The 22,577-nt window shown below is 42.0% G+C and overlaps 1 protein-coding gene across 5 annotated transcripts in view; it reads left to right on the top strand.

Moving 5' to 3' along the window:
- LARP4B (La ribonucleoprotein 4B) overlaps positions 1–22,577 on the top strand; it is a 127,636-nt gene that overhangs the window by 75,742 nt on the left and 29,317 nt on the right. For all 5 annotated transcript variants that reach the window (XM_033209457.1, XM_033209453.1, XM_033209454.1 and 2 more), the window contains exons 6-7: positions 13,571–13,649; positions 15,544–15,680. In XM_033209457.1, coding sequence (XP_033065348.1) covers positions 13,571–13,649; positions 15,544–15,680 — 216 coding nt within the window. The remainder of the gene's footprint in view (positions 1–13,570; positions 13,650–15,543; positions 15,681–22,577) is intronic.

Genomic DNA, 22,577 nt, shown 5'->3' with positions numbered 1-22,577 from the left:
TGTTCTTTAATTTTAAAGAGAATTTTTAAGGCTAACCATAGCACTTTTGGGTCTTTCTAGAAACGGGCTTGTGCTTCCTAATGGTTAGTGGTGCCAAGCACCCTTTTTGTTCTTGATGTTTTGTCAGTTGTTTAGGATGAGATTTCTAAAATCCTGTTTGAGATTTACAATTCTGATTTAAAGCGTCCATCTTTTGGCCATTGACATTTAGAATTTTCAGTAGTGTATTTATTTCAGTAGTGACTCAATCCGATAGCCTCTTGATGGAAAGTCCAGGATAGATCCTGGAGAGGACATAGGAGAAGCAATTCCAAAGATATCCCCCACAAAACATTCACTCTCAGGAATGGGCTCAATTAGCAAAGACTCTTGTTGACACAAGCTAACCAGGCAGCAGGAGCTGAGATGACAAAAGCCCCTTACACACGGGACCTCTTATTAAGACAAACTCCGAGCGCTTGATGTGTGCAGAACGAAAAGTCTTGGGTTCCTCTTTTCAGACTGGCCACCTGACCTGAACCAACAATCGTGCCTCCCCTGATGGTGGAGACCAGAGTGCTCCCACTCGGTCACAGTTCAACTCTCAAGCACATAAAACAAGACCCCAGAAAACTTTTGTTTCTGAGACCTTCATTTTGGGCCATTGTTTTCTGAGTCCCAACAGAGGTTTCTATTGATATGTCTTCATCCATGTCCAGTCTCCTAATAGCCCATCAAAGGCAGTCTACATTTGTTACAGTAGTTTTGATCTGTCACACTTCTTTTTTTTTTTTTCCCCCTTTGGGATTTCCATCTTTCTGCTTGCCTTGCCCACCTGTTCTTACCTGCTGTCTCCTTTATCCATTTGAGCCCTTAGCATCTTATCCTAGTTCTTTTAAATTCCCTGTCTCATGATTCTAACATCCCTGTCCTGCCTGGTTCTCATGCTTGCTCTGTCTTGATGTTGTGTTTTTGGCCTTTTGTCTGCCTTGTAACTTTCTCGAGAACCAACTGTGGTGTGCTGGGTGGAAGGCACTGTGGTGACTGCACCTTCAGTGCTGTAGGGTGAGGTGTGGGCAGGGGCCGCCTTCCACAGGAGGCCTGGGAGTCTCAGTCTGGAGTGAGCCTGGGCCCTGGACTGTGAAGCTCACAGGAGCTTCTCTTTTTTCCACCCCTCTTAGATGGGGCAGGATGGCTAGAGGAGGCAGGAGCGAGGTATTTCCCTTCCTCTAGGTCTGTTCTGCTCTGACTAAACCCCAGCAAGTTGGACTCTGGTTAAACTGTCTTTCCTGAGGGCAGACCTTGTTAAGAAGAACAGAGTGCTCTGGTATTTTTCAAAATGGTTACTTTACTTCTACCCCTGCCAGGAGCACAAAGGGATTTTTCTCTCGTATTCACTAGGAGGACCTGGTTGAACTCACAGAAGTGCAGGACCCCCTCCCCCGCCAGTGACTGGGACTCCCTGCAGTTTTTAACTCCCAGACGTGGTCACCCTGAGCATCCAGCAGTTCATCAGTTCCAGGGCAGTGTTTTCTGTCCTCGCCCTGGTTCCTGCAGAGGGTTCTGCTCCATACGTTGTGATCGCTTCTCTGTTCATCTGTCTGTCTGTCCGTCCAATATGGCAGCAGTTGTTTGCCTTGTGACCTTACTTAGGATCTAAGAAGAGTTGTTAATTGTTCTGTTTTTTTAGATTTTTTACTTGTCAGACCAGAGTGATAACTTCCAGGCTCTCACTTGCAGCATTTTTTTGTAATGCATATATCTTACTGGGTGGTGTGTCTGTTTGTGCATTTTCTTACTGGGTTGTTTTATTATTCACTTTTGATAGTTATTTCTGTGTTTTGGATATAAGTCCAGATATGCAATATACTTTGTTCTCCTAAGAGTATTTTTGAAAAGCAGTTTAAAAATTTCTTATATAATCAAGTTTATCATTTTTTTCTTTTATGGTTCTCCCTATTGGTTTATATTCCTCCTATAAGTTTAATTGCTTTAGATTTTACATTTCTAGGTCCATTTTAGGTTAGTTTTTGTATAAGGTATGAAATATGGATCAAAGTTATTTTCATTTTGTGTGTAGGAATCTGCAGCTGTTTGTTGAAAGGCTTCTCTCCACCAGCGCTGCCTTTGCACCTTTGTCGAAGTCATTTGTCCGTGTGGGTCTGGGTTTATTTTTGGACTGTCTCTTCTGTGCCATCGATGCGCTGGCCCGCTCTGACTCCAGTAGTACACTGCTTGGCTTGTCGGCATAGCTTGCTTTATTGTGCTTCTCTTCATTGTGCTTTGCAGCTAACATGTTCTTTATAAATTGAAGTTTTTTGGCAACCCTGCGTCAAGCAAGTAATTGGCACCATTTTTCCAATAGCATGGTATTCACTTCATGTCTCTGTGTCACGTTTTTGTAATTCTCACAGTATTTTAAGCCTTTTCATTATTATTATTATTATTTTTTTTTTTTGAGGCAGAGTCTTGCTCTGTCGCCTAGGCTGGAGTGCAGTGGCCGGATCTCAGCTCACTGCAAGCTCCGCCTCCCAGGTTCCCGCCATTCTCCTGCCTCAGCCTCCCGAGTAGCTGCAACTACAGGCGCCCGCCACCTCGCCCGGCTAGTTTTTTGTATTTTTAGTAGAGACGGGGTTTCACTGTGTTCGCCAGGATGGTCTCGATCTCCTGACCTCGTGATCCGCCGGTCTCGGCCTCCCAAAGTGCTGGGATTACAGGCTTGAGCCACCGTGCCCGGCCCTTTTCATTATTATTAATGCTAATGGTGATTGGTAATCTTTGGTGTTTTGTACTACTGCCATTGTTTTGATTTTGGGGCGCCAGGAGCCATGCCTTTTTTTTTTTTTTTTTGAGACTCACTCTGTCTCCCAGGCTGGAGTGCAGTGGCGTGATCTCGGCTCACTGCAAGCTCCGCCTCCCGGGTTCACGCCATTCTCCTGCCTCAGCCTCCCAAGTAGCTGGGACTACAGGCGCTGCCACCAAGCCTGGCTAATTTTTTGTATTTTTTTTTTTTAGAGATGGGGTTTCACCATGTTAGCCAGGATGGTCTTGATCTCCTGACCTCATGATCCGCCCGTCTCGGCCTCCCAAAGTGCTGGGATTACAGGCTTGAGCGGAGCCATGCCTTTTAAGATGGCAAACTTAATCTATGAATTATGTGTGTGTCCCGACTGCTCCACTAACTGGCTGTTCCCTTGTCTCTCTCTCTCTCTTTGCTTGGGCCTTCCTGTTCCCTGAGACATGACATTATTGAAATTAGGCGGTTAATAACCCTACATCCCCTCCTCTGAGGGTTCCAGTGAAAGGAAGAGTTTTACTTATCTCAATTTTAATCAAAAACTAGAAATGATTAAGCTAGTGAGCAAGGCATGTCAAAGGCTGAGATAGGCCGAAAACTAGGTCTCTGGAGCCAAACAGTTAGCCAAGCTGTAAATGCAAAGGAAAAGTCATTGAAGGAAATTAAGTGCCCCTCCAGTGAACCCAGAAATGATAAGAAAGCGAAACAGCCTTTTTGCTGAGGTGGAGAAACTTTGATCTGGATAGAAAAACCAGTCACAACATTCCCTTAAGCCAAAGCCTAATCCAGAGCAAGACCCTAACTCTCGTCAGTTCTGTGAAGGCTGAGAGGTGAGGAAGCTGCAGAAGAAAAGTTTGAAGCTCATAGAGGTTAGTTCATGAAGTGAAAGAAAAGAAGCAGTCTCCATAACATAAAAATGCAAGGTGAAACAGCAAGTTATCCAGAAGATCTGGGTAAGATAATCGATGAAGATGACTACAGTAAACGACAGATTTTCAATGGAGACAAAATAGCCTTATATTAGGAGGTGATGTCATCTAGGACTTTCATAGCTAAAGAGAAGAAGTTAATCCTGGTTTCAACATTAGAAACCGACTCTCTTGTTAGGGGCTAATGGAGCCGGTGACTTTAACTTGAGGCCGGTGCTCATTTACTGTTTACCATCCTAAAACCCTAGGGCCCGTAGGAATTATGCTAAATTTGCTCTCCCTGTATTCTGTAAGTGGAACAACAAAGCCTGGATGACAGGACATCTGTTTACATCATGGTTTACTGAATATTTTAAGCTTACTGTTCAGACCTACTGCTCAGGAAAAAAAAAAAAAGATATTTTTTAGATTTTAATTTCTCATTGAAAATGTACCTAGTCACCCACGAGCTCTGACTGGTGGGTGTACAAGGAGATGGATGTTGATTCCATGCCTGCTGACACAACATCCGTTCTGTAGCCCATGGATCAAGGAGTCATTGTGATTTTCAAATTTTCTTATTTAAAAAATACATTTCATAAGGCTCTCGCTGCTATAGATCATGGTTTCTCTGATGGATTCTGGAAAGGATTGACCATTCTAGATGCTGTTAAGAACATTTGTGATTCATGAGGGAAGGTCAAAATGTCAACATTAACCAGAAACATTGATTCCAACCCTCATGGAGGACTTTGAGGGGTTCATAACTCCAGTGGAGAAAGTCACTGCAGATGTAGTAGAAATAGGAAGAGAATTGGAATCAGAAGTAGAGCCTGAAAATATGACTGAATTGCTGCAATCTCATATACAGCTTGAATGTGTAAAACTTGTTTCTTATGGATGAGCAAAGAAAGTGGTTTCTTGAGTTAGAATCTATTCCTGGTGAAGACGCTGTGAATATTGTTGAAATGACAACAAAGGATTTAGAATATTCCACAAACCTAGTTGATAAAGCAGCAGCAGGGTTTGAGAGGAGTGACTCTAGTTTTGAAAGAAGTCCCACTGTTGATAAAATGATATCAAACAGCATCACACGCTGCAGATAAATCTTTGGTGAAAGTGCTGTTTTCTTAAGAAATTGCCACAGCCCCCCAAGTTTTCAGCAACCACCATCCTGAACAGTCAGCCCTCATCATCAAGGCAGGACCAGCAAAAAAGATTATTATTTGCTGAAGGCTCAGATGATTGTTAACATTTTCCAACAATAGATTATTTTTATTTATTTTTTTGAGACATAATCTCACTCCTTCATTTAGGCTAGAGTGCAGTGGCACGATCACAGCTCATGACAGCCTCTGCCTCCGGAGTTCAAGTGATTCTTGTGCCTCAGCCTCCCAAGTAGCTGGGACTACAGGCGTCCGCCACCATGCCCAGCTAATTTTTGTATTTTTATTAGAGATAGGGTTTTGCCAAGTTAGCCAGGCTGGTCTTGAACTCCTCACCCCAAGTGTTCCACCCGCCTCAGCCTCCCAAAGTGCTGGGATTGCAGGCCTGAGCCAGCATGCCCAGCCATCATTAGAATATTTTTAAACGAAGGTAGTGTAGTTTTTTTTTTTTAAAGGACATACTGCTCTCTCACATTTAATATACAATAGTTCAGTGTACTCATAACTTTTATATTCACTGGGAAAACAGAATTTTGTGTGACTTGCTTGATTGCAGTGCTCTGGAACTGAACCCATGATATCTCTGAGGTATTCCTGTACTGTAATTCTTGAAGTTAGGTAGTGATAGCCTTCCAACTTTATTTTTCAGAGTTACTTCTTAAATTCTAGTTCCTGTGCATTTCCATGCAGATTAGAATGAGGTTGTTAATATGTACAAAGTGCTGAGATTTCTGTTGGGGGTTCATTGAATCTCTAGATCAGCTGGAGAATGTTGACATCTGAACAATATCCATGAACAAGATATATCTCTTACTTGTTTAGATCTTCTTTAACTTCTCTCAGAAGTATTTTTTGGTTTTCAGTGTACTGGTCTTTTACATCTTTTATCCCGTTTATAAGTATTTTTTATTTTTTGGTGCTATTGTAAGTGATTTTTAAAATTAGTATTTGCAGTTGTTGGTTACTAGTATATCAAAACATTAATTTTTATATGCTGAGTCCAAACCCAGAAATTTTGTTATGCTCACTTACTAGTTTTAGGCATCTTTTTGTAGGTTACATTGGATTTTCTACATAGATGATTGGATTATTTTAGAATGAAGACCGTGTTTCTTTCCAGTCTTGAGGCCTTTTATTTCTTTATCCTGCCCCGTTGTACTAGGTAGGCCCTCCAATAAAAAGGTGAACAGAAGCGGAAACAACGGACAAACGTTTGGCTTGTCCCTGGTCTTATGAGAGGCACTCAGTATTTCCCCGTTAAGTGTAACGTTAGTGGTAGTTTCAGGTCTGTGTCCTTTATCATGTGGACGAGGCGCTCTTCTTTTCCTGGTTTTCTGAGAGATTTTTATAAGGAATGAATATTGTAGTTTGTCATCTATGGGGATAGGCATATATTTGTTGTTTTTTAGTGTGTTAGGATGAATTGTATTAATTGTTTTTCAAATGTGATACCAACATTCATGGCCTAAACCTCTGTAGATCGTGACACAGTGTACTTTGGATATACTATTAGATTCCATTTACCAAAACTTTGCTTAGAATTTTTACACCTGGGATCTTGGTTTCTAGTTTTCATTTCAGTGTTTTTCTTTCTATTTAAGTTTTTGGGAGAGGTTATGTATTGTTTCTTCCTCATATGAGGAAGTGAAACAAGTCGTGGGCAGGAGTTTTCCTTTTTTTCTTCTTTCCTTTCTTTCTTTCTTACTAAACTTACTTTATTTAGTTACTTACAGAGTCTTGGTCTGCCACCCAGGTTGGAGTACAGTAGTATGATGGCTCACTCAGTCCCAACCTCCTGGTCTCAGGCGATTCTCCCGCCTTAGCCTCCCAAGTAGCTGGGACTACAGTAGCACACCACTATGCTTGGCTAATTTTTGTATTTTCTGTAGAGACGGAGTTTCACCACGTTGCCAAGGCTGGTCTCAGTACTCCTGAGCTCAAGCGATCTGCTCACCTCAGCCTCTCCAAGTGCTGAGATGACAAGTGTGAGCCACCGCGTCCCACCTGGGCAGGAGTTTTATTTGTGGGAAAGCTTTCAACTACAGTTTTTTTTCATAGTAGCACTTTTCATAGTGCTACTCATTTATTTCTTCTCGAGGGAGCTTTGGTTTACATATTTACAAAGATTTGGTCTATTTCATCTGAGTTGTGGGATTTGCAGCACAGAGTTGTTCATAATACTCTGTTATGACCTGTGAAATCTGTAGTCATGTTGCATCACTCATCCCTGTTATTGGTAATTTGTGTCGTCTTTATAACCCCAATTGATCTGGGTAGAAGTTTGTTAGTTTTATTGACCTTATCAAAAAGTGTTTTCCGTTGGTCACGGTGGCTCACGCCTGTAATCCCAAGCACTTTGAGAGGCTGAGGCGGGCAGATCACCTGAGGTCAAGAATTCGAGACCAGCCTGGCCAACATAGTGAAACCCCATCTCTACTAAAAATACAAAAATTAGCCGGGTTTGGTAGTGGGCGCCTGTGGTCCCAGCTACTTGGGAGGCTGAGGCAAGTGAACTGCTTGAACCCAGGAGACGGAGGTTGTAGTGAGCCAGGATCGCACTATTGCACTCCAGCATGGGGGACAGAGCAAAACTCCATCTCAAAAAAAAAAAAGTTAGTGTTTTCTTTTAATCGACTTTTCTCATTTATTTTACTCTTTACTATTTCATTGTCTTTCTTCTGATGTTTGTAATATACTCTCTTCTGATTTCTTTCGGTTTAATTTACCCTTTCTCCTGTGTCCTAAGGTGGAAGCAGAGCTCATTAATACAAGGCCTTTCTTATTTTCTGATACAGTCATTTAGTTTCACTGTTTTCCCCATCAGTAGTGCTTAAGCAGAATCTCTGGAATTTAGATGCATTGTTTCATTTTCAGTGACTTCCAAATACTTTATTTCTTTTTTGATTTTTTTTCTTTGATTCATAGGTAATATAGAGGTATTTGATTTAGTTTATAAATATTTGGGGGTTTTCCAGAGATCTTGCTTTTATTAATTTCTGGTTTAATTTCATTGTGGTCAAAGAACATACTTTGTATGACTTGAATTTCTTTAAATATATTATTAAGTCTTGTTTATGGCTTCAAATATGGGCTGTCTTGTTAAATATTCCATTTGTCCTTGAGAAGAGTGTGTGTTTTGCTGTTACTGTGGGGAATATTTTGTCAGTGTTGATGAGGTCAGGTTGAGTGACAGTGTTCAGGATTACTGTGCTCTTCCTGATTTCTGCCTCATTGTTCTGTCAGCTATTGAAAGAAAGGTTCTATTAATTTATGCATTTGTCTGTTTATCCTTTTAGTTTTATCAGTTTTTGCTTCATGTGTTTTGAAGACTTGTTAAGATTTTTGTGGCCTCTTGATTGATTGACCCCTCTCTATCTTTAGTAATAGCATTTGCTCTCAATTTACTTTGTCTCATGTTAATGTAATCACTCCAGGTGTCTTCTGACTAGCCTTAATATGGTATACCTTATATCCTTTTTACTTTAACCTATTTGTGTATTTAATAAAGTGCATTTGTTGTAGATAACATAACATTTGGGTTTTGCTTTTTTGTCTTCTATTTAGAATGTTAACATTTAGTGTGGTAATTGCTTTGGTTAGGTTTAGGTCTCTCATCTTGCTATTGGTTTTAGAATAGTTTTAGACTTACAGACAAATGGAGACGATTGAACACACATAGTTCCCATATACCTGGCACCCAGTTTTTCTTACTATGAACATCTTATGTTAATATGGTGCATTTGTCCCCATCACTGAACCAGTAGTGATACATTGTGACCTAACATCCTTTTTCTGTTGCAGGATCTCAGCTGAGAACCACATTATATTTAATTGTTACGTCTCCTTAGGCTCCTCTTGGCTCTAACAGTCTCCCAGGTTTTCCTTGCTTGTGGTAATTTTGATACAGTAGTTCTGAAGAGGACTAGTCAAGTGGTTTGTAGCATCCTCTTCTATTAGAATTGGATGTTTTCTCGTTGTGATGCTGCAGTGTTAATGGATTTGAGAAGGTAAAACACCATTTTCATCACGTATGTCAAGGTGCACCCTGCCAGCGTGACATATCACTGTTGGTGTGGATCTTGATCGCCTGGCTGTTTACTGGGTTTCTCACTGTGAAGTTACCCTTTCCCTCCCCATTTCCGTGTTATACTGTTTGGAAGGAAGTCGCTGCGTACTGCCCACACTCAAGGAATTGGGGATTTACGGTCGCCCTCTACGAGGACACGAATCTTCGTAAATTATTTAAAATTCTTATGTATGGGAGATTTGTCTCTTCTCCTTTATTTACTTATTCAACTATTTATAGCAGTGTGGATTCAGGAATGTTTGTTTTATACTTTTGGTTATAATCTAATACTGCTTTATTTTGTTGCTCAAATTGTTCTAGCTTTGGCCATCAGGAGTTCTGGTTGGCTCCTTTTGACATGCCCCATCAACGTAGGGCTTTTCGTGGTTATTTTGTTTGGTTTTGTTTTTTTCTCCTTGCTTCAGTCTTAGAATCAGCCACTTCTCCAAGGAGCGCTGGGTCCTTCATCGGAGAGTGATATCAGAAACCAAGGCTGAGTGCTAGGCGTGTTCTCTTTCTTTTTGTCCCATCTGTTCTTCGTTCCTCTTTCCCTCTTTTTCTGTTTTCTTGTGGAGTAGCCTTCTTGTTTTGCTGTTTTAATGATTTCTTTGCATTTTGTTCCACTTCCTTCGGCTAACCCAGTCTACCTGTGAAGCAGCTGTGTGCTGCTTCACGTAGAGCACAGCGTCAGGGCAGTCTGCTGCCATTGCTCTCGTGGCCTGGATGCTTTGGTCATCATGCATTTTGCAGTTACTTATGTTATAAACTGACAATATATTGTTTTTATTTTTATTTAAAAGTCAGTTATTTTTAAAAGACATTTAAATTATAACAAGCAAAAAAGCACACCTGTTTGTCCATGTGGTGGTGGTTTCCAGTGCTCTCTATTCACGTGTGTAGATTTCTCTGGGTTGGGGGTGGACTATGCCAGGGTCTGATGTTACACTGAAGCTGAGCTGCTCGATGTTGCCCGCAGCTGACTGACCCTCGGAGCTCGTCGTGCTTCTCATTTTCTGTTTGATTTGGGGAAGTTTCTGTTACTGTGTCTTCAGGTTCCCAAGTCTGCTGTAATGCCTAACCTGTTGTGGATCTCATCAAGTATTTTTAATATCAGACATTGGAGTTTTCATCTCTATAAGTTTTTTCTTTTTTCTTTCTTACTTTTGTAACTTTTAAGTCCTTACCTGACTTTGTGAACATATGGAATACAGTTATGGCAACGTTTACCATCCCTCTCAGTTAATTTGACCGTCCGCGTCAGGTCTGGATGACGTCTGTGGGTTGATACTTCTCACTGTCACGGGTCTCACCGTCCTGCTTTCTTTGCGTGCGTGGTCATTTTTGGTTAGATTGAGTTTTACTTTGTTCAGGGCTTAGTATTTTTGTATATCTTTAAGTATTTGATATTTGTTCTGAGATGCAGCCAAGTTTCTTGGAAACAGTGTGATCCTTTCATATCTTGTTTTTAAAATGTGTTAGCTGTGAGTGGAACCGTGTGGTGTGGGGCCTGTTTCCTATCACCAAGGCAGGGCTCCGGGAATCACAAGACTTTCTAGGGGGGACGGTTAACCATTTCAGCCCTGCACGTGAATGACATATATTGTTACACTTCTGACCCTCTCAGGTGGTTCTTCCATGAGCCTTGGGTAGTTTCATCACATCTGTGCTTTGCAAAGAACCTGGCCAACAACGTGCTGGGGCCTGGGCCCTGCGGTTCTCTGGAGCTCCTCCTGCTGTCTGGCCTGTGCACTCAGCCTCCCCATTTCCTGCATTCTCTTTTTCTCTTTCACGCAGCCATACACTGGGTTCCCACCTGACTATCCAACTCCCTGGGCACAGCCTGGGACTTCCCTCAGGGCAGTGGGCTGGACCTGTGGGGGCTACTTTAATGTTTCATGTCAAGTCGGGCACGATGACTCACACCTGGAATCCCAGCACTTTGGGAGGCCAAGGCGGGCGGATCACAAGGTCAGGAGTTCAAGACCAGCCTAACCAAGATGGTGAAACCTGTCTCTACTAAAAATAAAAATAAAAAAATTAACCATACCTGGTGGTGGGTGCCTGTAATCCCAGCTACTCGGGAGGCTGAGGTGGGAGAATCACTTGAACCTGGGAGGTGGAGGTTGCAGTGAGCCAAGGTTGCAAGACTACGCTACTGTTCTCCAGCCTGGGCGACAGAGCAAGACTCTCTCAAAAAAAAAAAAAAGTCTCATGTCACATAGGAATCCATGTCCTTTGTTGCCCTATGTCCCACATCTGGAAAACTATCATTTCATCTATCTTATTTGGTTTCTTGGTGGTTTTAAAGGGAAAGTTAACCTAGCTCCTGTGACTCCATCTTGCCTGGAGGCAGATGGCCTGTGTCTTCCCAGCACCATGTGCCCAACTTCCAGTCTCCCCGAGAGCCCGCCTCACTTGTCATTGTCTGTGCTCCTCAGTCTCCTCTGGCTGCAGTGCCAGGCGTTTCTTGCATGGTTGGGTCACTCCCCATCTTTCTAAAGTGGTATTATCTGTCATCTTAGATGAAGCCACCCCGGGCAGCCCATCTTCCACTGTAGAACACTTCAGCTGTCTGCTTGCTGTCCCATCTCCTTGCTTCCATTCCCTCTTAAGTCCAGTCCAGGTCTCCTTGCTTCCATTCCCTCTGGAGTCCAGTCCAGGTAGACAGCTGTCCTAAGCGGCATTTGTCGAGCTCTTTAATGACCCTGGTGTAGCCAGATTTAGTAGTTAGTTCCAACTTCTTAACTTACCTGACTCTACTGTGTCATGTTATAGTGGGTGATTATCTTGGCTCCTAACTTCACAGTATCCTAATGGTCTTCCCACCTTGCTGGCTGTTAACCTGTGTCCTTTGGCCCTCATGCACTTGCCTCCTACTGAAGGTGGGAGTGTCCCAGGTTCAGTCCTGGGCTGTTTTTCTTCCTTCCCTTGTGGCTTCGGCACCACCTATCACTTGGAGAGTCCTCCCTAGTGCCCTGTCCTCAGTGATTGCATTAACTTCCGGCTGGTGCCTGCACAGTCTGTCTACACCATGGCACCAGAGATCTTTTCAAAATGTCAGCCTTGAATTGGTTTTCTATGACGTTTACTCTAACATCCTCTAACGGCCTCCTTGATCTCACACACATCAGCCTCTGTGACCTCATTTCTTACTGTGTCTATCACCCCTCTTCTCAGCTGTGCTGGCCTCCTACTGCTGAACTCTACCCCTTGAGAGGCCCCATCTTGGGACGCCTGTGCTTGAGGCTGCCCACTTAGAACACACTTCCCACCTTCCTGCGTGCCCCACCCCTCCTCTATCAGATCACATGGCACTTCCTGTCTGGACGGCACCAGGCCTTGCTGCCCCTCATCCTGGGTGGTTCCCTCAGTGTCAGTTTCTCTCTGACATGATGTATATAGTTACTGGTTAACTGTCTGTTGTCTGCCTCTCCCACGAGAGTGTTGGCTTCACGAGAGCACAGGCTTTGCCTTATTCAGGCTGAATTCACAGAGCCTGCCATAGTGCCAGGCACATAGAAATATTTAGTAAACACCTGTTAAACGTGGGGGGTGGCGTGTGAATTTAGATGAGTGACCCGGAGACACTTTTAGATGGACAGTGGCATCAGGTTGTGTTTTCAGTTTTCAGTTTTCAGTCTCATTGAGTCCCATGGTTTGGTTTTGTGTTATGGTTGCGTTAGCAGTTTTGTTTTCTTTTTGCTGATGGGGGTGGATTTTTACTAAGCTCATTGTATAACACCGTACAAACTCTCTGCCCCTCTTGTCCTGAACGCTCCACTTTGTCTTTGCCTTTTCATGGTCTTTAACTTTGACTTTTAAGATATAAGTGTCTCCTGTGTTAGCATGGCTCATGTATGATTGTACCATGCTAATTTGTATAGGAATGTAGAAAAAACTTAGTTCTTAGCATTTCAGTGCCTGTCGTCTCAACATTATTAAAATACCTGTTTATGCAGTGTCCAGAGTCCAGCTCTGTCTTATAGAGCTTCAAATTCACGGCCCTGTGCTGCCTGTGACCACACACACCATGCCCTCTGGCATCTTCTCAGAAATTTCTTCCAGGATTTAGATCCAGCTTTTGTTTCCTCTTGAAGATCTGGTTTATTTATCATTCTCTTATAGGAATTCTGTAACATGACAATTCTCACTTGTTCCTTCTACTCTGGAAGTTGAAAGGCAAATTGGAGCCTCTGTTGTAGAAACTGTCTAGTGTTGTAGGGCCTGTTTATGATCTCCAGCCTTGGTTGTTTGCCAGTTATCTTTGTTGTTGTTGTTTTAATTTTTTCCTCTATATTTTGTTATTGTTAGTGTTTGTGTTTGTGTAGGTTACTTGAAAATTCGTTTTGCAGTGAGACAAGGCATGAACTAAACTTACACTTGTCATTTCTGGTAGAAAAAGCCCGTGCTAAACTCTGCTAATGAGACTTAGATTATTTTTCTAAACTGTGCTGTTTTTGTTTTGGGGGATAAAGGAATAGATTTTTTTGCATGATTTACTTTTTTGATAGGTAAAGTAGCATTTTTCATACTGAGTATACACTTATGTAGTTGTGTCAGAACGTAAGTTGAAGGCACTAGAACTGCTGTACTGAATTATCTGCTTCCTAAATTTTAAGCCGTTTTTCCTAAGTTGATTATTACTTTTCTGTAGGAGGAAATGAGTCTCAACCAGAAAGCCAGGAAGACCCGCGGGAAGTACTTAAGAAAACATTGGAGTTCTGCTTGTCCAGGTAAGGCTGGTGGTGGTTTTCCTAATCCTGATATTTCTAGTCTCGTGCAAATAGTTAAATTATATACAAATGTAATATTTTATGAAGGAGTATCTACTCATATCCATATATATGAATATTCAGACGTGGAATATTGAGTAATAACAGTCTTTTGACATTTGAGAACGGAATGGAACCTTCATGTCAGTGGTCCCCCGTGGTGGTGGTGGTGATCACTGTCCGGAGTGCCGTCTGAAGGGCCTGGCCCGCCCTGTGCTGCTGAATCAGACTCTTCATCACACCGAAGTTTGAGAACAAATGTGCCATGTTGTTTCTGAAAACACATCAAACACTGAGATAGCAAGTTGTTTTGTTTATATAACACTCATTTTTAATCATTTTTTTCCCCCTGAGTAATAACCTTTTTCTTAGTAAAACTTTTAAAGTTCCAATGGCAGAACTGGACATAAAGGAAGGTGGGATTGGGTTTGATGTAATTTCTCTGAGTATGGCAACAACCGATTGGCCGTGTGTAAGGTTTTCTGTCGATGATGATTTTCCCGGTGTTTTCTCTGGAGCCCTGAGGATTCCACACAGGTGTCTACTAGGGGCTCCTTGAAGCCTGTGGGCTGTATGAGGTGGAGGTGTGAGGGGCTCTGCTGGCCTCCTCCCCGTGCCCATGCTGTTCCACGTTTGGAGTCTGAGCATAGTAGATGCAAGAGGTGCTGGGGCACCAGTGGAGTACCCTAGGGGGCCACAGGTGTTAGCCCTCTGCCACTCACACCCTTCTGTAGCCCCATGGGGCCAAAATCAGCTACAACTGGAAGGTGGCTGAGATGAGGGTGGAGCAGGGCCTCCTCCTGCATGGCCTCCGTTTGATCGGCAGTCATGGGCCTTCACCGAGGGACACTGAGCAGAGGCCCCAGGAACCCAGCACTGTTTTCAGTTTTGAAATGTTTCTTAGGACCTTGTTTACTACATTGTACGATGCCTTGAGAATTCACAGGAAACATTGATCTTTGACCAAAACACCAGAAAATAGCTCATCGTGGCCCAAACTGCTCATCAGCAGTTTGGCTCACCTTTGGATTTTGTGGGTAAAGTTACTGTTTCCTTCTTTTCAATTCTGGCTGCCAGGAAGCCAGGGCTGGATACAGGCTCTCTAGTAGAGTGTTCCGGAGTCCACAGGAGGAATTTTGTGAATGACATGATCTTGGCCTTTTTATGTTTTCCTTTCTTGTTCATTCAGCTGGATTTCTGTACTTTACTTTTTTTTTTTTTTTTGAGACGGAGTTTCACTCTTGTCACCCAGGCTGGAGTGCGATGGTGCGATCTCGGCTCACTGTAACCTCCACCTCTTGGGTTCAAGCGATTCTCCTGCCTGAGCCTCCCGAGTAGCTGGGATTACAGGTGCCTGCCACCATGCTTGGCTAATGTTTGTATTTTTGGTAGAGACAGGGTTTCACCATATTGGTCAGGCTGGTCTTAAACTCCTGAGCCAGGGTGATCTGCCTACCTTGGCCCCCCAAAGTGCTGGGATTCCAGGCGTGAGCCACCGTGCCCAGCCTAACAAAATTGTATGTATTTTTAATAAACTCCTCAAATACTTCTTAGGGCAAAAATGACAGCTACAAATAATTACATCTTATTTAAAAATAACCATCTTCTCATGAATTTTGATTGTAGAAAGTGCAGTATACTTTTACTTTTGCACTCCCTGCCTCTTCAAGGCTGAGATTTTGAAAAAATTTAACTGAGGCCGGAGAGACAGCAAATAACAGATGGGTCATGGGCTCCGATATAACTCCAAAGCAATACCATGCCACACTCATGCCTCTTGTGAAACTGGAATTGCAGTAGGTGAAACTTCTTTTTAAAGAAATATTGATTAAAAGAGATTGTTTTCTTTCAACAGGGAGAACCTTGCTAGTGACATGTATCTTATATCACAGATGGACAGTGACCAGTATGTGCCAATCACAACGGTGGCTAACCTCGACCACATCAAGAAGCTCAGCACTGATGTGGACTTGATTGTGGAAGTGCTAAGATGTAAGTAAACGACAATTTTAAATTAATAATACTTGTCCTTAGAGTATTTGTCTTCACAGTGTGAACCTTTAAATGTATAGCCATCAAACATTAAGGTCCTTGATGGCAAGTCAGATTCTTCTCTTGCCTCCGTTGCTTTCTGCTCAGTTCCGGTAATTCTGGAGTAGCGCCTGATAGTCCTGGGAATGCCAGTTGGATCCATTATGAAACCTCAAACAAGTTTTGGGCCATATGAAGTAGAAAATAATCTTTTTAATGGGAATTTTAAAGATAGCTGTTTCATTCATGAAAAACAAAATAAAAATAACATTTATAGTTAAAGTAGAATACATTTTAATTACAGTTTTGCCACTAAAGGTGTTTCTTTCAAATTGCAACTTCCTGTTTATGTTTTGATGAAATAATTATTGCAGTTTTTCTTAAAATTGTGTTGTGGCCAGGTGTGGTGGCTCACACCTATATTCCCAGCACTTTTGGAGGTCAAAGTGGGCGGATCACAAGGTCGGGAGATTGAGACTGTCTTGGCCAACATGGTGAAATCCCGTCTCCATTAAAATACAAAAAATTAGCTGGGCGTGGTGGTGCGTGCTTGTAATCCCAGGTACTTGAGAGGCTGAGACAGAGAAATTGCTTGAACCCGGGAGGCGGAGGTTGCCATGAACTGAGATTGTGGCATTGCAGTCCAGCCTGGCGACAGAGCTAGACTCCATCTCAAAAAAAAAAAAAAAAAAATTATGTTGTGAGTGAAGTTGTTTCTTTGAAATTTGGCAACATCAAACAGTGTTTAAGCATGAAGTGTTGACGATGCCCCCTGCGTAGTTTTGAGTGATTGGACATTGCTAAGCCTGACCTCAAGTCTCATTTAAGTCCACTGCCTCTACTCACATAGAAGGGTTTCCACATTGTCCCTGGCTTAACTGTACTGGCGACAGTTCGTGCAGGTGTTTTTATTCTTGTGTGGATTTGACTTTACAGTAGTGTAAAAAGGTAAGCATCTTACCTTAGAGCATAGTTGGATTTTCTTTTCACAAATACAAGTTTTCTATTTCTCTGTTTTTAGACAGATATCGTGGGTTATTAAATTATTGGAGACAGTGAAGAAACTGGCAAACATGATTACCATTGACTGTGAGTTCTGAGAGTGGCACTGCCATCTCCCAGGATGGCGCCATGCTCCCTGGTGTCACCATGCAGAACAGAAGCTGTTGTCTGTGCCAGCTGAATTGGGCCCCATCTTTGAAAGGCCAGCAGCATTCTTGTCCCTGTTTATACTCTGAAGTCTTTTTGGTTACGATTAGGAGTTCCAGGTTTAGTTATTCCTTTTAGGACAGACCTTGCAAATGCTGCTGCCCCACTGGGATGATTTCCCAGTTGATTGTTACTGGCAAGAAGTGGTTTCCACCGACCATGAGGATATTAAATTGCTCTGTGTGGTTACTTAACAGAGCCCACCTGCCCATAGGCGATCCAGGGCAGCCTCGTCACCTATTTCGTCCTATCTCCTCCTGCCTTCTTTATGACTTAGCTTTTATCCATTTGCACTCAGCTCTTTAGTTTCTCATTTTGTCTTTTTTCACTCGATTTTTGGACAGAGATGTACATGCCTTTGTAAGAACCTGTGTGATAAGAATATCGTTAGCAAGTGATTGCATTAATTGTAGTTCTTAAGAGGATGAACATGTCATAAATGGGCCCACAGGATTAAAGTTCTCATCTTACTTTGTTTTTTTTTTTTTTTTAATTTAAATTGAATGAATGAATGAATGAATTTATTTTTGAGATGGAATCTCACTCTGTCGCCAAGGCTGGAGTGCAGTGGTGCCACCTCAGTTCACCGCAACCTCTGTTTCCTGTGTTGAAGCAATTCTCCTACCTCAGCCTCCCAAGTAGCTGGGCTTTACAAGCATGCATCACCACGCCCAGCTAATTTTTTGTATTTTTAGTAGAGACGAGGTTTTACCACGTTGGCAGGGCTGGTTTCAAACCCCTGACCTCAAGTGATCTGCCCGCCTTAGTCTCCCAAAGTCCTGAGATTACAGGTGTGAGCCACCATGCCTGGCCTCATCTTATGTTTAAATCTTGTGCCCAAAATACCTAACAGAGACTCAGACACACAGCAGATACTTGATGAATATTTAATTTTATCTTTTTAAAAATTTAACTCAAGATTGTCTGAATGATTTTACTTTGAATACTACAGCTCTTGTGTTGTGTAAGTTACATTTCTAGATTATTTTTAATGTCATAATAAACATACAGTGCATGTCCTAGTATGTCTGATTCAAGTGCTGTTTTTACTCTTAATATAACTGAAACTGCTACTTAAAAAGACATGCTAAAATATTTGTCACCAGAATAAATACATTTTGTTATATTCACACAGTGAGTACCAGAGCTGTTACAGTGAGCTAGGCCTACATATTCCAACAAGAATAAATTTTAAAATTATAATGTTTATAAAAGCATATTTCCAAATTTGTGCAAGGTGATACCATGTATATAAAGCTTAGGGGTGTGTAAAGTTGAAGCACAGAGATTTTTGTGGGTTCAGAGGAGCATGGAGATGGTGGGAAAGCGTGAATGGGATTGAAGCTCGTCATTCAGTGTCACGTCATGGAGGCAGGTGAGTTGGGTGAGGCGTGAAGTGCAGAGAGTGACACCCCTGCCTGTATGGAGGTAGAATTTACATGCCATAAATTATGCATTCTAAGTGTACATTTGGTAAGTTTTAACATATTTATACACCCGTGAAACTACCACAATCATGATACCAAACACAGCCATCACAGCCACCCCCGCCAAGCTTCCTCTACCCCTCCCCAGGCAACCACTGATTTGCTTCCTGTCACTACAGATTAGTTTGCAGTATTTACAAATTTGATGTAAATGGAGTCGATTATGCAATATCACTTTCTTTTGGTCTGGCATAACTATTTTGTTGTTTACTGGATTAGTAGGTGATTGCTTCTTTTTGCTGGGAAGTATTCTTTCAAATGGATATTCCCAGTTGGTTCATGCACCTACCAGTTAAAGACATTTAGGTTATTGCCAGGTTTTGACCACTACAAATTGCTGTGGACACTTGTGTGAAAGTCTCTGTGTGACCATGTGCTTCCCTGTCTCTCGGGTAGATAACCAGAAGTGGAATGTCTGGATTGTGTTGTTAGGTGTATGATTAACTGTGAAACTACCCACCTGTTTTCCAAAGTGGTTGGACCATTTTACGGTTGGCCACCACTAGCAGGGATGAGAGCTCCATTTTCCCATATCCTTCTGACACTTGGTATGCGATCATGTTAATTTTATGTTTTCTAATAACTATATAGTGGTATCTTGTTGAGGTTTTAACTTCTGTTTCTCTAATGATTAATGAAATTGAACATTTTTAAAATGTGCTTATTTGCCTTCTTTTTTCTTCTTTGCAGTAGTGTCTATTTAGATGTCCCACACATAGTTTATTAGTTTTATTAACAATTGAGTCCTTTCTTTAGAAGCATACTTAATTTTTTTTTTTTTTTAGACAGAGTCTTGCTCTGTCACCCAGGCTGGAGTGCAGTGCGTGATCTCGGCTCACTGCAAGCTCTGCCTCCCAGGTTCCCGCCATTCTCCTGCCTCAGCCTCCCGAGTAGCTGGGACTACAGACTACAGGCGCCCGCCACCTTGCCCGGCTAATTTTTTGTATTTTTAGTAGAGACGGGGTTTCACCGTGTTAGCCAGGATGGTCTCGATCTCCTGACCTCGTGATCCGCCCACCTTGGCCTCCCAAAGTGCTGGGATTACAGGCGTGAGCCACCGTGTCCGGCCAGTGTACTTTATTTTTTAGAACAGTTTTAGATTCACAGCAAAATTGTGAGCAAAGTATAGAGATCTCCCATTATATCCCCTGCACACATGCATGGCCTCTTCCCATGTGAACATTCCTCAGCAGAGGAACATTTGTTATAATTGATGAAACCTACACGAATACGTCATTATCACCTGCAGTCCACAGTTTACATAAGGGTTCATTTGGTATTGTATATTCTGTGGGTTCAGACAACTCTATAGTGACATGTGTCTACCATTACAGTATCATATAGGGTAATTTTGCTGACCTAAACATCCTCTGAGCCATGTGAACTTTAAAGCAGTTTTTTCCAATTCTGTGAAGAAAGTCATTGGTAGCTTGATGGGGATGGCATTGAATTTATAAATTACCTTGGGCAGTATGGCCATTTTCGTGATACTGATTCTTGCTATCCATGAGCATGGAATGTTCTTCCATTTGTTTGTGTCCTCTTTTATTTCGTTGAGCAGTGGTTTGTAGTTGTCTCTCACAGCCCTTTTAAGTTGGATTCCTAGGTATTTTATTCTCTTTGAAGCAATTGTGAATGGGAGTTCATTCATGATTTGGCTCTCTGTCTGTTATTGGTGTATAAGAATGCTTGTGATTTTTGCACATTGATTTTATATCCTGAGACTTTGCTGAAGTTGCTTATCAGCTTAAGGAGATTTTGGGCTGAGACAATGGAGTTTTCTAAATATACAATCATGTCATCTGCAAACAATCCTCAGCCAAAAGAACAAAGCTGGAGGCATCATGCTACTTGAAGTCAAACTATATTACCTATATTACAAGGCTGCAGTAACCAAAACAGCATGGTACTGGTACCAAAACAGAGATATAGACCAATGAAACAGAACAGAGCCCTCAGAAATAATACCACACATCTACAACCATCTGATCTTTGGCAAACCTGACAAAAACAAGAAATGGGGAAAGGATTCCCTGTTTAATAAATGGTGCTGGGAAAACTGGCCAGCCATATGTAGAAAGGTGAAACTGGATCCCTTGCTTACACCTTATACAAAAATTAATTCGAGATGGATTAAAGACTTAAATGTTAGACCTAAAACCGTAAAAACCCTAGAAGAAGACTTAGGCAGTACCATTCAGGACATACGCATGGGCAAGGACTTCATGTCTAAAACACCAAAAGCAATGGCAGCAAAAGCCAAAATTGACAAATGGGTTCTAATTAAACTAAAGAGCTTCTGCACAGCAAAAAAAAAAAAAAAAAAAACCTACCGTCAGAGTGAACAGGCAACCTACAGAATGGGAGAAGATTTTTGCAATCTACTCATCTGACAAAGGGCTAATATCCAGAATCTACAAAGAACTCAAACAAATTTACAAGTAAAAAAACAACGCCATCAGAAAGTGGGCAAAGGATATGAACAGACACTTCTCAAAAGACATTTATGCAGCCAACAGACACATGAAAAAATGCTCCTCATCACTCACCATCAGAGAAATGCAAATCAAAACCACAATGAGATACCATCTCATACCAGTTAGAATGGCAATCATTAAAAAGTCAGGAAACAACAGGTGCTGGAGAGGCTGTGGAGAAATAGGAACACTTTTACACTGTTGGTGGGACTGTAAACTACTTCAACCATTGTGGAAGGCAGTATGGCAATTCCTCAAGGATCTAGAACTAGAAATACCATTTGACCCAGCCATCCCATTACTGGGTATATACCCAAAGGATTATAAATCATGCTGCTATAAAGACACATGCACACGTATGTTTATTGCGGCACTATTCAAATAGCAAAGACTTGGAACCAACCCAAATGTCCATCATTGATAGACTGGATTAAGAAAATGTGGCACGTATACACCATGGAATACTATGCAGCCATAAAAAAGGATGAGTTTGTGTCCTTTGTAGGGACATGGATGCAGCTGGAAACCATCATTCTCAGCAAACTATCACAAGGACAGAAAACCAGACACTGCATGTTCTCACTCATAGGTGGGAATTGAATAAAGAGAACACTTGGAAACGGGAAGGGAAACATGACACACCAGGGCCTGTTGTGGGGTGGGGGGAGGTGGGAGGGTTAGCATTAGGAGATCTACCTAATGTAAATGATGAATTAGCGGGTACACCCATTAACTCATTGTGGCACCTGCATACATATGTACCAAACAATATGGCACATGTATACATACGTAACCTGCACCTTGTACACATGTACCCTAGAACTTAAAGTATAATTTAAAAATTTTTTTAAAAATCCTGTGAGCTCCGCCCATTCATCCCCGCCTCCCCCAATCACTGGAAGCCACTGATCTTTTTACTGTCTCTGTAGTTTTGCCTTTTCCAGAATGTCCTAGGGTTGGAATCCTGTAGGATGTAGCCTTTTCAGATTGGCTTCTTTCACTTAGCAATATACGTTGAAGGTTCCTCCATGTCTTTTCATGGCTTGATAGGTCATTTCTTTTTAGTGTTGAATAATAATTCATTGTCTGGATGTCCCACAGTTTCTTCATCTACCCACTGAAGGACGTCTTGATTACTTCCAAGTTTTGGCAGTTGTGAATAAAGTTCCTGTAAACATCTGTGTACACATTTTGCGTGGGCATAAGTTTTTAGCTCCTTTGGATAAATACCAAGGAGCACAATTGCCAGATCATATGCTACGAATATGATTTGTTTTGTAAGAAACCATCAAACTGTCTCCCAATGTGGATGAACCACTTTGCGTTCCCATCGGGAGCGAATAGGAGTTCCCCTTGCTCCGCATCCTCGGCAGCACTTGGTGGTGTCGTTGTTGTTTATTTTTGCTGTGCTAATAGGTGTGTAGTGACATCTCATTGATGTCTTCATTTGCGTTCTCTGTGACATATGATGTGAAGCGTTTTTCCATATGTAGATTCACCTTCTGTAAATCTTTTGTGAAGTGTCTGTCCAGGTCTTCTGCCCATTTTTTAATCCTGTTCATTTTCTTGTTGAGTTTTTAAGTTTTTTTTTTTTTTTTTTTGAGACGGAGTCTAGCTCTGTCGCCCAGGCTGGAGTGCAGTGGCGCGATCTCGGCTCACTGCAAGCTCCGCCTCCTGGATTCCCG

Source organism: Trachypithecus francoisi, unplaced genomic scaffold (genome assembly GCF_009764315.1).
Source record: "Trachypithecus francoisi isolate TF-2019V2 unplaced genomic scaffold, Tfra_2.0 Lachesis_group9, whole genome shotgun sequence".
Taxonomy (NCBI): Eukaryota; Metazoa; Chordata; class Mammalia; order Primates; family Cercopithecidae; genus Trachypithecus; species Trachypithecus francoisi.
This window is presented reverse-complemented; position numbering and strand designations above follow the sequence as displayed.